Genomic DNA, 15,781 nt, shown 5'->3' with positions numbered 1-15,781 from the left:
TTGCCTTTTATCATAATAATAGATATTAAATTGCATTTTAATAATAGTATACAAAATTTATTTGAAATGATAACGAAATATAGAAATATTTTTAATTTTACTGTTTAATTAGTATTTGGGGATAAAATTGAAACTTGGCTATATTTTCAAGCACCAAATTTACTATTCTATCTTTTTTTACACTAATGTTCAATCATTTTTCTTTAGGATTTGTTACGGTAAAATTTTGTTTTTGTAAGTATATTTTTACGCTGGATTATTTTATGAGTATTTAATTACTTACACATTACTTTAAATTGGTTTAATACTTGCTTTTAATATATTTTGAAATTATTTAATATTGTTTAGTTTTCTTTTCGATGTAGTTTTCATGTTTAGAAAAATAAGTTAACATGATCTTTTTTATTTTATTAAATTTGTGTTAACATTGTTTAGAGGTTGATGGTGTAAGGACCGAGTGTCCTTTTTAATTTTATAAAAGAAGAAGTGGTGGGGGAAGGGAGGCACGTTCCTGGAAGTGGAAGGAGGGGCGGCTGCACTTGGAGAAAGTGGAAGGGCTCCCTGTCTGCAGAGTGGTGCAGCTGGTGAATGGTGGGTCTTCCCACTTTGAAGTGCTTCAACCACCATGAGACCACCATCCTCACTTTCATAATGGGCACAACACTAAGAAGGGGAAGGGAACGACTGAGGTTCGTTCAGCAGTGGAGTGCACTTTTTCTTCCTCTTAAAGGGAGGGGTTCGTGAATTCAGGGGAATTTTTGGGGAGTTCTGCAGAGGGGGAGAGTTGCTGGAAAAATCTGGAAGAGAGTAAGCTTGCTGCAGATTTGGGAGAAGTGAGGCAGAGGTCATCCGGCGTAGCAGCTGCAAGCTTGAGGAAGGTAGATTCAAGTGAAGTGTTGGGTGCTGCATCCAGTGGTGAGGCAGAGAACGTTTGGAATTTCACTGCATTCAAGATTTGCTAGGAGGTCTTCAAGAGGTAAGGGGAGTTGGATTTTTGGATGTTGATAGTGGTTGCATGGGTAGGATGCTGGAAAATTGTGGTTATATGTATGGTTGGACTGAAATTGATGTGTTGATTCATGTATGTAATCTTGTATGTTTTAAAATTGAAGGAAATTGGAATTTCATAGCTTTTTAGTCATTTGGAGAGGAAGTGAGGTAGTGATTTTGAGCATTTGGGGTCTAGAGTGTTATTGAGCCTTTGGAACAGTTTCACCCACTGTATTGTGACTTGTTGGAACCATCAAATTGATCAAAATAGGTGTAAAGTGGTAGAATTGGATTTTGAGTATCAAAGTTATGAAAATTGGTGTTTTATGGTTGAATTTGAGTATGAATCCCTTAAGAATTGAATAAGGAACGGTTATAATCAGTTAGGTAAGTCCAATCTAGTATAAAACATGAATTAAGGGTGTTAGAAGTTAATTAAAAAGGGTTGAAAATGGTAAGAGAGGTTATGACCTCAAATCTGCAGAATTCTGCATTCTGCAGAATTCTGCATTCTGCATCTGTCGCGCCTGAGCGCGCGATGCTGCGGAGCGCGTTCGTCCAATTTGACTCAAATTGGACGTTCGTCCGTATTGAGCCACATTAAACGTTCGTCCACATGGCTCGATCAAGCGTTCGGCCTTTATTCTAAGTTGAGCGTTCGGCCTGCTGTAGTGATTGTGAGCGTTCGTCCACGTTCGTACAACCGAGCGTTCGTCCGCGTTCGTCCAACTGCGCGTTCGTCCGCCTTCGTCCAACTGAGCGTTCGTCCTTCATATAAGTGCAGCGTTCGTCCTTCAATCGGAGTGAGCGTTCGACCTAAGTATCAATCCTAGCGTTCGTTCAAGAAGTGTTCGACCTTGAGCGTTCGTCCGTGGCGTTCGTCCAAAAGAGTGTTCGGCCTGTTGTTGAGCGTTCGTCCCGTAGCGTTCGTCCAAGTGTTCGGCCGGTTGTTGATCATTCGTCCTGTAGTGTTCGTCCAAATCATCAAGCTAGCGTTCGTCCTTATTGCTTAGACAACGTTCGTCCATATTGTTTTGTTGACGTTCGTTCATCCGGAAAGGACGTTCGTCCAAATTGTTAGATGGCGTTCGTCCATTTTGAAGAGACGCTCGTGCAAAATGTTAAATGGCGTTCGTCCAGAAACGTTCGTTCCAAGGTGTCGGGTGAATAGTGCTCGTTCGTATAGTACCCTATAACTAATGTTTTCTTCTATTAAATTGAACTACGTGTACAAATGTTTGGAATGTATACTGTGATGAGAATTATGTGAAAATATGTGAATTTATTAGGTGTGTTGGATTTACTGTAATATATGGGGATATCTGGTATTTGTCAGTAACAGTATAATTCACAGACGTAATTCCATGGTCCTCAAGGAGGGGATACATGGTGGTGGACGTAATTCCATGATCCTCAGAAAAGGAGACATGGTGGTGATTTGGGGTGTACTTACCTTGCATAGTGTTGGGGAGTGCCAGCTGAACTATGCGAGTGTCAAGATAAATCGTGTGCGTTTACCTTGCATAGTGTTGGGGAGTGCCAGCTGAACTATGCGAGCGTAAATATGAGTTGTGACTTACTCTACATAGTGTTGGGGAGTGCCAGCTGAACTATGTAGGTGTAAGGATAAATCGTGTGTGTTTACCTTGCATAGTGTTGGGGAGTGCCAGCTGAACTATGCGAGCGTAAATATGAGTTGTGACTTACTCTACATAGTGTTGGGGAGTGCCAGCTGAACTATGTAGGCGTAAGGATGAGTCGTATGATGTTATGAGATGTGGGTTATGAGTATGCTGTAATTGTTCCTATATATGTACCTATGTATGATGTCATGAATTAAATGTGCTATGAGATAACATGCTTTTTATATCTAGCTCACCCTTGCATTGTTTGTGTTGTGTGCTGTTTGGGTATGTTTCTCTGGCGATGATCATCCACTTGGATGGGAGCAGACGTTGTTGAGGAGATCCCTTTGGAGCAAGAGCTGGAGGATACTAAGGTTGCGGAGTAGTCTTCTTAGGAATTCCTATCGGAACACGTGTAGTGTTCGAATCTGTAAACTGGTTAAGTTTAAATTTTCCGTTTCTTTTATTTTAGATGACTGTAATTTCGTACTTTAATTACACGTCATGATCCAACTGTTCTCTTTATTGGAATGTTGACGTCTTTATTATGTAATATTTGTTATTATATAATCGGGATGTTACATTAATGGTATCAGAGCAGTTCGTCCTTAGGATGACCTTTGTGTTGTGGGTTTGCCGTGTCTTCTCTGTGAAGACTTGGGTGTGGATGGTATGATTTACCATTTCTTCAAGTCTATATTGTGAGGTGTGTATCTGACTAGAAGTTTTAAGAACAGAAAACGTCTTGATAAGAGTAATGGGGGTGCACACTCATGACTTTTATCGTAGATGATTTTCCTTTCTTAATTCTGAAGGTTTGAGGTGAGAAAGAGTTAGAGTTTCAGTGTTGTTTCCCTTAGAAATTCCTGTCTTGTTCTTGTTTTGTGGTAGTGTTATGTGCTCTATAGTAGTATTGGAATGCATATTCGAGGACGACTTGAGTTGTATACCTTTATTGGAATTGGGTTAAGCATTTGAGACAAGTTCTTGCCTTGAAGATAGGAGATTGAAGACTAAAAAGTTAAGCTTCGGAGGGCTAGTGAAGATATTAGAGTTTGGAAGTAATGTTATGGATGAAGAAAATTTCAAGAAAACAAAGTCAGAAGGTCAGATACCGTGTATTCCACAAGAAGAGTTGGGTTTGAAGGTTAGAATAAGATGAGCTTTGGGTAAGCATGGGTGTGACAAAGTTTGAGAGATCAGTTTAAGTTCAGTGTATCAATAACGTCAGAGGTTAGAAGAAAAGGGTTTGAGGAGCAGTGTGTAAAACATAGAACGGATTTAGGGAGGGTGTAATAGAAGCCAGATCTCCAAGTTAAGGGAACATGAAGTGTGTGAGGAGAATTGGAGTATTATAGGACTGTGAGTTGAATAACCAAATGGAGTGGTTAAGCATTAATCGCTATTGGAGAATGCATAGTCAAGTTCAGAAGAAATGTTTCAAGATTAGTAAATGTTTGATCATTGGCTGAGATGAGAGATTTCAAAGGTTGAAGGAAGGAGTACACCAGAATACCAGTTTGGTAAGAAAGTATAAGGTCAGAGAATTAAGAGCACAGTGGATGGAGAAAGGTTTTAGAATAGATGATAAAGGGTGGCTGTAGTATAAGTTGCTAAAGGAGGTATCGAGAATAATCAGAGAAGTTTGGGTTGGTTGAGATGTTTAGAGTTATGAAGTTGCAGATTGTGATAAAGTTAATTTTCTTCGGGTATGGTTTTATAGTGATGTTCAGTGTTCGGCTGAGTTTGATCAAGAGAGAAGTGGATGTTGAATGATGGATTGTAGAAGGCAGTGAGTTGGTAAGTTCAGATAAGGTCAGAGTATTGGTGTTGTTAGTTAAGAGTATCTTGAGGTTTAGAGAATTAAAGATAGGGTTGGTATTTTGATGATTCCGAGTTGAAGAGGGCAATTCTTGACGAAGCAGGTTTTAAGTTAATCTGGACGGGATGAGTGCAAGAAGAATTATGAGTGTTGTGGCGTTTGTGGAGTTAATCTAAGGGCTCAAGTTTGAAGTTTATTTGGAGTGGTTTCTTGACAGGGAAGGAGAACGAAGGTGGTGCATCAAGTATAGTTGAGCGAAAGGTGGAAGCAAGTGTTATGAGAATTCAAGATGTCTGTAAATTGCAAATGAAGAAGAGATGATGATGTTCTTTCATAAGTTTGAGGTGTGATTCAAGGGAGGTTTGTTGTTTCAAACAAGTTCTCTAGTGCTTTATAGTCTTTAATAGAAGCTTCATATTTCAAGAAGAAAAGTCTCCGGTTATATATATATCAATTGTGGATCAAATTAGAAGTGAAGAAAAAGGGGTGTGGGAATCAAAAGAGATTAGCATGGATATGTGAAAAAGAGAAGATAAATCTTTATGGTGTAAAGGTTTTGGTTGGTTTTCTGCAACAAGTATGGGATTTTATAACTTGGAGAAGTGGAATTCACTTTGGAGTGGGGTCTTAGGCAACACCAGCGTCCGAAATTTTTGGGTGGTTCCTGTTTAAGTCGTGTAGTGCGAGAGGAAGATGGAGGTTGAGTTAGAGCAATAATATTTGGACTCAGTATAATCATAGGGAGAACTACAAGGTTGAAGAATCGTAGAAGAGAAATAGAGGACATGTTGGCATAGTCTAGTATAAGTCTTAACAATCAGGAGTGATTTCGGGCATGGTCGTTTTGTGGAGTAGAAAACAGTGTTGAGGAAATGAATGACAAGGCTATTATGCAAGGGAAGAGTTTTCAGAGTTTTGTAAGGTCATAAAAGTTCTGAAAAAGGTTCTTCGAGGGTGATCTTTTGCTGGTTACATTCATCATGAAGGAAGTGTTCTTTTAAGTAAATTGGTGAGTAAGGAAGTATAAGGATCAGAGTAGCGCAGCAGATGATAGTGCTTCTTAGTGTTATTACCTATGGAACCGATTCAAGTTTCAGATCTTGCGGCACAGGAGAATCGAATTGTGAAACTTGTGATTGTGAGTGACTTCTTAAGATGTTTTTCCTGAAGAAGTTTCTGGTTTACCTCCTTCACATGAGCATGAAGATCACCTAAGGTCAGTGTTTAAGGTTGAGAGTGTGCAAGTGAGAAAGGAATTGTCAGTTGAGGTGCAACCAATAAGGATTGAGGAGAGTCAAAACAAACAACTTAGAGGAAGAGATGTCAGACTTGTCAAAGTTATCTGGAGCAGTGGAACGGGCGACTCTACCTGGGAGTTAGAGGACGAGATGAGAGAAGCTTACCCCCACTTATTCTTTTAAGCTGAATTTTCGAGGACGAAAATTTTTGTTGTTGGGGAGAATGTAAGGACCGAGTGTCCTTTTTAATTTTATAAAAGAAGAAGTGGTGGGGGAAGGGAGGCACGTTCCTGGAAGTGGAAGGAGGGGCGGCTGCACTTGGAGAAAGTGGAAGGGCTCCCTGTCTGCAGAGTGGTGCAGCTGGTGAATGGTGGGTCTTCCCACTTTGAAGTGCTTCAACCACCATGAGACCACCATCCTCACTTTCATAATGGGCACAACACTAAGAAGGGGAAGGGAACGACTGAGGTTCGTTCAGCAGTGGAGTGCACTTTTTCTTCCTCTTAAAGGGAGGGGTTCGTGAATTCAGGGGAATTTTTGGGGAGTTCTGCAGAGGGGGAGAGTTGCTGGAAAAATCTGGAAGAGAGTAAGCTTGCTGCAGATTTGGGAGAAGTGAGGCAGAGGTCATCCGGCGTAGCAGCTGCAAGCTTGAGGAAGGTAGATTCAAGTGAAGTGTTGGGTGCTGCATCCAGTGGTGAGGCAGAGAACGTTTGGAATTTCACTGCATTCAAGATTTGCTAGGAGGTCTTCAAGAGGTAAGGGGAGTTGGATTTTTGGATGTTGATAGTGGTTGCATGGGTAGGATGCTGGAAAATTGTGGTTATATGTATGGTTGGACTGAAATTGATGTGTTGATTCATGTATGTAATCTTGTATGTTTTAAAATTGAAGGAAATTGGAATTTCATAGCTTTTTAGTCATTTGGAGAGGAAGTGAGGTAGTGATTTTGAGCATTTGGGGTCTAGAGTGTTATTGAGCCTTTGGAACAGTTTCACCCACTGTATTGTGACTTGTTGGAACCATCAAATTGATCAAAATAGGTGTAAAGTGGTAGAATTGGATTTTGAGTATCAAAGTTATGAAAATTGGTGTTTTATGGTTGAATTTGAGTATGAATCCCTTAAGAATTGAATAAGGAACGGTTATAATCAGTTAGGTAAGTCCAATCTAGTATAAAACATGAATTAAGGGTGTTAGAAGTTAATTAAAAAGGGTTGAAAATGGTAAGAGAGGTTATGACCTCAAATCTGCAGAATTCTGCATTCTGCAGAATTCTGCATTCTGCATCTGTCGCGCCTGAGCGCGCGATGCTGCGGAGCGCGTTCGTCCAATTTGACTCAAATTGGACGTTCGTCCGTATTGAGCCACATTAAACGTTCGTCCACATGGCTCGATCAAGCGTTCGGCCTTTATTCTAAGTTGAGCGTTCGGCCTGCTGTAGTGATTGTGAGCGTTCGTCCACGTTCGTACAACCGAGCGTTCGTCCGCGTTCGTCCAACTGCGCGTTCGTCCGCCTTCGTCCAACTGAGCGTTCGTCCTTCATATAAGTGCAGCGTTCGTCCTTCAATCGGAGTGAGCGTTCGACCTAAGTATCAATCCTAGCGTTCGTTCAAGAAGTGTTCGACCTTGAGCGTTCGTCCGTGGCGTTCGTCCAAAAGAGTGTTCGGCCTGTTGTTGAGCGTTCGTCCCGTAGCGTTCGTCCAAGTGTTCGGCCGGTTGTTGATCATTCGTCCTGTAGTGTTCGTCCAAATCATCAAGCTAGCGTTCGTCCTTATTGCTTAGACAACGTTCGTCCATATTGTTTTGTTGACGTTCGTTCATCCGGAAAGGACGTTCGTCCAAATTGTTAGATGGCGTTCGTCCATTTTGAAGAGACGCTCGTGCAAAATGTTAAATGGCGTTCGTCCAGAAACGTTCGTTCCAAGGTGTCGGGTGAATAGTGCTCGTTCGTATAGTACCCTATAACTAATGTTTTCTTCTATTAAATTGAACTACGTGTACAAATGTTTGGAATGTATACTGTGATGAGAATTATGTGAAAATATGTGAATTTATTAGGTGTGTTGGATTTACTGTAATATATGGGGATATCTGGTATTTGTCAGTAACAGTATAATTCACAGACGTAATTCCATGGTCCTCAAGGAGGGGATACATGGTGGTGGACGTAATTCCATGATCCTCAGAAAAGGAGACATGGTGGTGATTTGGGGTGTACTTACCTTGCATAGTGTTGGGGAGTGCCAGCTGAACTATGCGAGTGTCAAGATAAATCGTGTGCGTTTACCTTGCATAGTGTTGGGGAGTGCCAGCTGAACTATGCGAGCGTAAATATGAGTTGTGACTTACTCTACATAGTGTTGGGGAGTGCCAGCTGAACTATGTAGGTGTAAGGATAAATCGTGTGTGTTTACCTTGCATAGTGTTGGGGAGTGCCAGCTGAACTATGCGAGCGTAAATATGAGTTGTGACTTACTCTACATAGTGTTGGGGAGTGCCAGCTGAACTATGTAGGCGTAAGGATGAGTCGTATGATGTTATGAGATGTGGGTTATGAGTATGCTGTAATTGTTCCTATATATGTACCTATGTATGATGTCATGAATTAAATGTGCTATGAGATAACATGCTTTTTATATCTAGCTCACCCTTGCATTGTTTGTGTTGTGTGCTGTTTGGGTATGTTTCTCTGGCGATGATCATCCACTTGGATGGGAGCAGACGTTGTTGAGGAGATCCCTTTGGAGCAAGAGCTGGAGGATACTAAGGTTGCGGAGTAGTCTTCTTAGGAATTCCTATCGGAACACGTGTAGTGTTCGAATCTGTAAACTGGTTAAGTTTAAATTTTCCGTTTCTTTTATTTTAGATGACTGTAATTTCGTACTTTAATTACACGTCATGATCCAACTGTTCTCTTTATTGGAATGTTGACGTCTTTATTATGTAATATTTGTTATTATATAATCGGGATGTTACAGATGGCATGATAATGTAAATGATACATTATAATGAATAATCAATGTCACATTGGATAACTTAACACGTGTAATTTATGTTGTTACGTTTTCACTTCCCAAGTGACAGGATAATGGATTAATGCCTTTATAAGGCTACTACAAGCATGCAATAATCAATAGAACTGAGAGAAAAGAAAGTGAAGATTACTTTAGAGGGGAAAATGAAACAATAAGAAGGAGATATAACTTTGGAGAGAAAAAGAAAAAAATGGAAGAAAGCTTAAGAAGCTTTGAAAGATGAATTTATGGGCTTGGAAGACACAAGGTAACAACAAATGTTAGTCCTTTATATGAATATAGACCCTTCTTCATTATATCTATATAAGATTGTTGTAAATTGTCAGTTAGATAGTGTTTATTGAGGGGATGAAAATGGGATTGTGGTGTTGTTAAGGGATTTTAAAGGGAAAGTTTGTGGGAGTTTAATGATGTAATGGATATGATAGATTAAAGTAATGTTTCAATTAAAAAAATAGATAATTATTAATTTATCCTTGCATAGAAATAGGATATAAATTTAAATATAAGTAATGAAAATTATATTGAAATAAAATTGTTTTTATTATTTATAATAAAAAAATTAAAATTGTGTTGTTGTTGTTGTTATCAAATCCTAATTCTGTAATATCAGATTCTTATCAGAGAAATAGGGGGGATGGGGGGGAGGGGAACGGAGTTTGATTAAGACTTTGTAAATGTTTGATAAAACAATGAAATATATATTTTATAAATAAAAAAATTACGTACAGTACCTATGATATGATATTGTTGGTATTATTCCCATTCCCTTAGCACCTTCATAATATGTAATATATTAAATTAAGTGTAAATTACCAAAGTAAAACTCCTAATCTGATTGGAGAATACCGGTACCATAAGTACTTTATGTAAGTTTTTGCTTATTATAAGCCTTGATACATGGCTGCAACAGACTAAGACATTGAAAAGAACTTGATAGATTGAATTGAGCAGATTTGATTAAGAAGAGATATTCGATTGGTGAACCAAAAACTATATTTAGGCCACAAAGAAGAAGCAGAGTGATGTCCTTGTATTGACAACTTGGTATCAATGTTGTCATAAGTTGTTCTCTAACATCACATGGATCCTTATTCTCTATCTAAGGTATACATGTACATCTCAAAAGTTCTATTTACAAACTGTGGAAATTGGAAATTATTCTATGCAGAAAATTTCTGTATGCATTCCAATCGTTCGCATAATTATCCTACAGTAAAGTACTGATCTTCCCTCGCTGTCAAATGGATTCAAATCCACATAGCCAGACCTGTTTATAATCCATCTATCAAATGGATTCTATAGTGCAACGAGTTCCTTTGACTACTTTTACTTATCATGTATGTCTGCAGGCAGAATACAGATAATGGTAAAATAAGAAGATTGTTCCCCATAAAAGCTGGCTCAAATGCAGTAAATTAGTTGAAGGACAAAATGTGAATGCAGTTCCTTGCATGTTTGCACCTTGATAACTTATGTGGACCATTTATGAAAACCTTTTATAACGTAAATTACTAAGTAAAACATCAATTCTAATCAAAGAACAATATCAGATAAACTTGAACTGCGTCTAAGTTTTGTCTTTGGTTAATAGGTGAAGAGATATGAATATTGAATATACCTTACGCGGTGCCTTCTTGTCGTAAAGGCTGAGCTTCAGCATGAACTACGTTATTTTGCTGGTCCAGTGGCATGTATTGTGACATGATAGCCATGATCTCGGAATCCATGTAAGACTACAAAAAAAGAGACACGTAAACTAATGTAGTGATTGGTGATAATTTGGATTTCCAATTTAACATGAACTGTGTAACATTATCTGTAGTTGAGAATGAATTAGGCTTACCCGGAGCCTATATTTGTAGAACACGTAACCAGCTAGACCAGCGCCCAAAACAACTGCTATGACCACAAAGGCAAGGAACCGTCCAAATCGTGATCCACTTCTTTCTGCGTGAGACAGATAGCAAAATTCTAATCATAAACAAACTGAATTTTCTTTAGAAAACATTAGTTATGGTGGTGGGATCACAAATTGACAGTAGTAATAATAGCAAAGTAACAGATGGGCTTTAATATCTTACCAATACAGACATCTTGTTCCTTTATATATAGAAGATTTCCCTTGCATTTACAATCGTAACCACCCCAAGTGTCCTTGCAGCTGCAGCCATCACACTGACAAGCACTTCTTTCCTTACATTCGTCAACATCTGAATAAGATCAAAACACGTTTTTAGGTAGATTTCTATATTTAAAAAATTGATCGTACGAAGAAAAGAACATTTGCTTAATTGCTTGCCACAGTAAAATCAAATGTTACCTTCGCATTTATAACCATCCCCAACAAACCCAACCGGGCATTGACAACCATTCGCCTTAGAGTCCTTCATTTATACAGAAGGGAATTCAGTTAGCCAAGAGGGATGTGAAGGAAAGTGGTCGAATAAGTCTTTCAATAATCAGAAGATAAAATGAAAGTTAGGCTATGCAGTACTGAACTGAGCAAGCTGAGAAAGTAACTCCGTTTTTAGTTTCTGACCAACAACCACCATTGTTTATAGAACACCTTGCAGGTCCAAAAGCTGTCATATAAGGAAAAGAATATAAACCTCAGAAACGTCATGAATCAGAACATATAACTGTCGAATACAGAAACAAAACAATTGCCTCTTAATATGGACCCTACTACGACTTTTTTAGTAGTTTGGTCATTCTAAATATACATTAACTCATCTGTAGTATTTGAATATTTTATTAATTTATTCCTAGCAGCCATAGGCACCGACACACAAGACTCTCCAAAGAGAAACAGAGATGACTGGCTTGAATAAATCAATTCTAGCAATATTGAAATGGGGCTTTTAATCTCTGGCTCCCATAGCCATCTTGTTGTATGAGAAAAGAGAAACGAATATTTTGATATTCTAAAATAACTTTTTAGATTGAAAAATGCATACCTTCACATGTAGTATAGCCATCACCCTTATACTGAACACCGTTCACAACAGGGCACTCGCAAACTCTTCCCCTGAATGTGTCCTGAATAAAAGTATAAAGGCTAAGTTTGTAGTCAATCATAAGCAGACACACATGGCTACCATACATCATTTCCAATGATTCTAACTTTGGGGAAGGGAAACCGTAACAGCAATTCCTTATTTTATACCTTGCAAGCAGTTATGTTGGCCTTTTTGTCTTCCCAGCATCCTCCATTTCTTTCAAGACACTCATTAGTCTCAACATCTGGTAAACTCAAACCAGGATGTATAATTTAGATATTACACACTAGACTTTTAGAACTAGAAGAGTCAATCATCAGTGAAATTCATATAATAAGATATCAAGCACGCTAACCTCCACTTAAACAAACTGAAGGTTCAGTAGTCTCCTTAAACCCAGAACATACAGCCTTCAGTACAGCAGTTCTCTCCAATTTTCCTTTAGACGAGATGAATATAATATTCAGAAATCAGATATATCAGGTATGTTCATACAAAGGATAGTTGAAGTTGACATACAACACAAGCATCCTCTACATTACACCAATAACAAATTAAGACATTCAACTAACCAATCAACTAAAATAAAAAGCATAGAGCCCATAATATACAAGCAAGAGATAAAGGAATGCAATAAGATCACACAGAAGAACAAAACTACATTAGAGAGCACTAAAGAAGTTCTAAACTACACCAATCTGCTTCGAGTGAGAAAGAAAACCAAGTTTTTCAATAACGTAAAGGCAGAGTCAAAACCCTAAATTTATAAACAAGAATTAGGTTGACATCCCGTATCAAATTCAAATCTTCCGTGAGTCTAAACTAGTTTTCGGATAAGGAAACATGTCCTTTTGCGTTAACAGAAAAATGTTCTCCATTTACGTCTCGGGAGATGATCACTATGGTTGATGCTCTAGTTTTAGACAGAAGCATTGCATAGTTAAAATTCAAGGAGCTTTTTAGTGGCCCAGCCAGGGAAATATGTAGAACCAAAAGTCATAAAATGTAGAGAGTAAGAGCATTTTTTCTGGACCCTTAAAACAGGATTTTGATATCCAAATTCAATAAAAGAATGCATAGGTCACTCATACATTATTGAAGATCAGTAAAAGCATGACTTGTTCAATTTACTTGATTTCATGTAGGGATTTAAGTAACTAACCTCTATACTGGACATTGTTTAAAACCAATGTTGGCAAAATGGTGATATCACCACGAGATCCTCTACCGATCTGAATATCACAAATGAAACACAAGTACATCAATTGTTGAATTATGTAATCGTCTGGATTTGGTACTTCATTTTATACTGGAGCCTTTTTTATGACAGTTATAACACTTTTTTCTTTAATTTTTCTAAAGACATAGCAACAAATATTAAAATGTGACCTGGACTTGTTGCTCATTCTTTAGCACTTCATTCTCCACATCTGCTTCAGGATCACCCATGCATTTTTTAATTTTCTCCATAGGCAGATCTGTAGCATTAAGATTTAACTTTCACAATAAAAGAGAAAACAATTTATTTGACTCAACAGCATCAAATAGTAATATTTACCCAATGACTTCATCACTTCCTCAGCACAATCTTTGCTGTATCTTTTCTCCTTCATAGAACATCTGATATGGAAATCTGTCACATAATCCCACCAGACCCATGAACGGTTGCTCTCATTGGCAACCCTATGGACACACAGCTGCCTCAAATTTTCATACACCACATCCTTTCCTTCATATCCCTCTCCAAAATCCTTCTCTGGATCCGGGGCACAATATCTCCCATGGTTTATACACTGCGATTTACACTGACTGCTAAGAATGAAGGGCGGTGGACAAAACCACGTTATATAGTGTGGTGTGAACAAGGTGTAGCCACCCCTCTCAAGAATCTGAGCATGACCTTTAAAACTCTTCACGAAATTCATCTGTTCCTCACAACGAGCTCCACATTCATCATTGCTGTTGGTCCAAAACTCATACTCAACTCTGTTATCAGGGTGAGGTACTGACTCTCTCCAGTCAATTCTCAGCAAAACTTCATCTTTGTTCTTCAAAGCGTCCTTCAACGAATCACCAAAGGATTTTTCTATCAGAGCTGATGGAATCACAATCTTCTCGATGTATCCATCAGCATCAGAGCTCTCCTCCGGAGAATCCATGGTTATAAGAGACTCATCAATGCTGTCAGTCACCAAAACTGCTGCAGCACCAGCTAGTTGTGCATGCCAAACCTTCAAGGCAAAATAACACTCTACAAGTGCAAATAAATTTCCCAGTAAGCATCACAAATATGGATAGTAAGAATAATAATAGAAAAGGATTATTGAAGCTCCCATTAAATGCTTCTGAGCCATGTTCTTTTGTTGCCTTAAGGATTCATTAAAAGAAACATCCAAGAATCTGTTTATAAGAGCTTATTTATAGTTTATACGGACCTATCATAAGACAAGTACTTGTGTAAACATTTGGAATAAAATTACGTAAGTTAAAAATCAATTTTATGGGAAATTAATATAAGAGACTCTTTGTAAGTTAGTTTATTATTTTATATATGAATTAATTTTAACATATAAAATTAGTTTACTTCATTTTTCTTTCATATTTTGTTATATTAATAAGTATTTTGGAAGAAATTCATCCAAACACGAACGAATTCTCTAGGATAACTCCCCAATTTTTTTTTCTCTGGTATATAAACAGTTTATACAAAGTGAACTTACGTGATAAGCGCTTAATTAAGCCACTTATCCGAACTGGAAAAGAAAGCCAAATTAAGAAGAAACAATGACTAGACTAACTGTCAAAATAAGAAACAGCAGGACTTCATTTCTCTTCATATTTCACTAAAAGATAAGAAACTCAATAAAAAGAGAAAATATAACAAGAAAAAAGAACAGGACCAATTAACAGATAAACCTATTCCATAGTAGAACCAACGTATAAACTATCAACGAACATAACTAGTTTCAGAACACACCATACAAATAAAAAAGGATCATGTAACAGTAAACTAACACACCGTGAATGAAACATGAAGCGCACACGATGAACGAATCAAAGTCAACGAAGACAAAACAGAAGAAACTGATAGATGCACATATAGATTGATAGATATATAGATAGATACCTCCACGATCAAGAAGAACAATAGTAGGACGATAGGACTGAAGTTTGAAGGGCTTATCTCCGTCGAAGACCTGACAACCGTGCGAGCCTTTGGCTGGATACACCACAGAGCCAACGATGAATCCTCCGTAGTCAGGAAGGCCAAAGTTACCGATGGCGCCGTCACGTTTCGTCCGCATCTTGTGCGGCGAAAGAACAGTTATGCTGCTCTTCTCCACCACAAACCGCGCGTCGACAAGAATCAGCCACGCCGCAAACAGAGTGACGGCCGCAGCCGCAGCAACGCACAGTTTCATGGTTAATTTGCGTTGGTGATGTTAGTGAAGAAGTGAAGAAGAAGAAGAAGAAGAAGAAGAAGAAGAAGAAGAAGAAGAAGGAGAAGGCGTGTGGTTGAAGATTGTGTAACTGTCTGGGTCGTACCGGTGAAAAGTTTTGCTTAGAGAGAGAGAGAAAGAGAGAGAGCTGTGTGTCGTTTAATGGTGCGGAGGTTTGCGTTTCGCAATCAACCGGTGACGTAAAGCGAGGGTAAACGACAGGTGAAAGGAAGAGGAGGTGGTGGACGGAGTCAGGGGAGCTACCTCTACAGTAAGACACACGCGCGCGCGCCAACACAACATACACTTCCTTTTTTTCTTTTTCTTTTTCTTTTTGTTTTGTTACGTGAATCAGAATTTATATATCTTTACTCCATGGAGGGAAAGTCTTTGTCGCCTTTTATTTTTAATTAATACAAATTATTAATAAAGTATATAAATTTCTATTTATTTTATATGTTTGTCTGAATTGTTTTTATTTTAAAAATAAACTGTTAGTAAAAACACTTTTTATCTTTTTTATATTTATTAAAATATAGGAATGTTTATTTTAAATTTAACCGAACTTGTTCGATGTCATTGCTGTAAAAAAGTAAATTTATAAAGTATGCTTAACTCAAAAAAAATGA

At 38.1% G+C, this 15,781-nt stretch overlaps 1 protein-coding gene across 1 annotated transcript; it reads right to left on the bottom strand.

Moving 5' to 3' along the window:
• Positions 1-9,688: 9,688 nt before the first annotated feature.
• LOC108321037 (vacuolar-sorting receptor 6) lies at positions 9,689-15,494 on the bottom strand. The gene is made up of 13 exons (XM_017552665.2): positions 14,840-15,494; positions 13,271-13,963; positions 13,102-13,190; positions 12,875-12,944; positions 12,068-12,151; positions 11,880-11,956; positions 11,671-11,752; positions 11,213-11,295; positions 11,034-11,097; positions 10,795-10,923; positions 10,557-10,660; positions 10,332-10,446; positions 9,689-10,056 (listed from the first exon to the last, which is right to left on the bottom strand). The coding sequence occupies exons 1-12, from the start codon at positions 15,132-15,134 to the stop codon at positions 10,333-10,335; spliced, it is 1,884 nt and encodes a 627-aa protein (XP_017408154.1). The 5' UTR covers positions 15,135-15,494; the 3' UTR covers positions 9,689-10,056; position 10,332.
• Between the last annotated feature and the right edge of the window lie 287 nt (positions 15,495-15,781).

The sequence above is a fragment of the Vigna angularis genome, chromosome 4 (assembly GCF_016808095.1).
Source record: "Vigna angularis cultivar LongXiaoDou No.4 chromosome 4, ASM1680809v1, whole genome shotgun sequence".
Lineage (NCBI taxonomy): Eukaryota > Viridiplantae > Streptophyta > Magnoliopsida > Fabales > Fabaceae > Vigna > Vigna angularis.
The sequence above is the reverse complement of the archived record's forward strand: the minus strand, read 5'-3'. Positions and strand labels throughout refer to the sequence as shown.

Coding starts and splice junctions, on each gene's coding strand:
- LOC108321037 (XM_017552665.2), bottom strand. CDS start 15,134: ATGAAACTGTGCGTTGCTGCGGCTGCGGCCGTCACTCTGTTTGCGGCG. Junction 12,152..12,874: donor AAACAATGTCCAGTATAGAG/GTTAGTTACTTA, acceptor TCTCGTCTAAAG/GAAAATTGGAGAGAACTGCT. Junction 10,661..10,794: donor GGAACAAGATGTCTGTATTG/GTAAGATATTAA, acceptor TGTCTCACGCAG/AAAGAAGTGGATCACGATTT.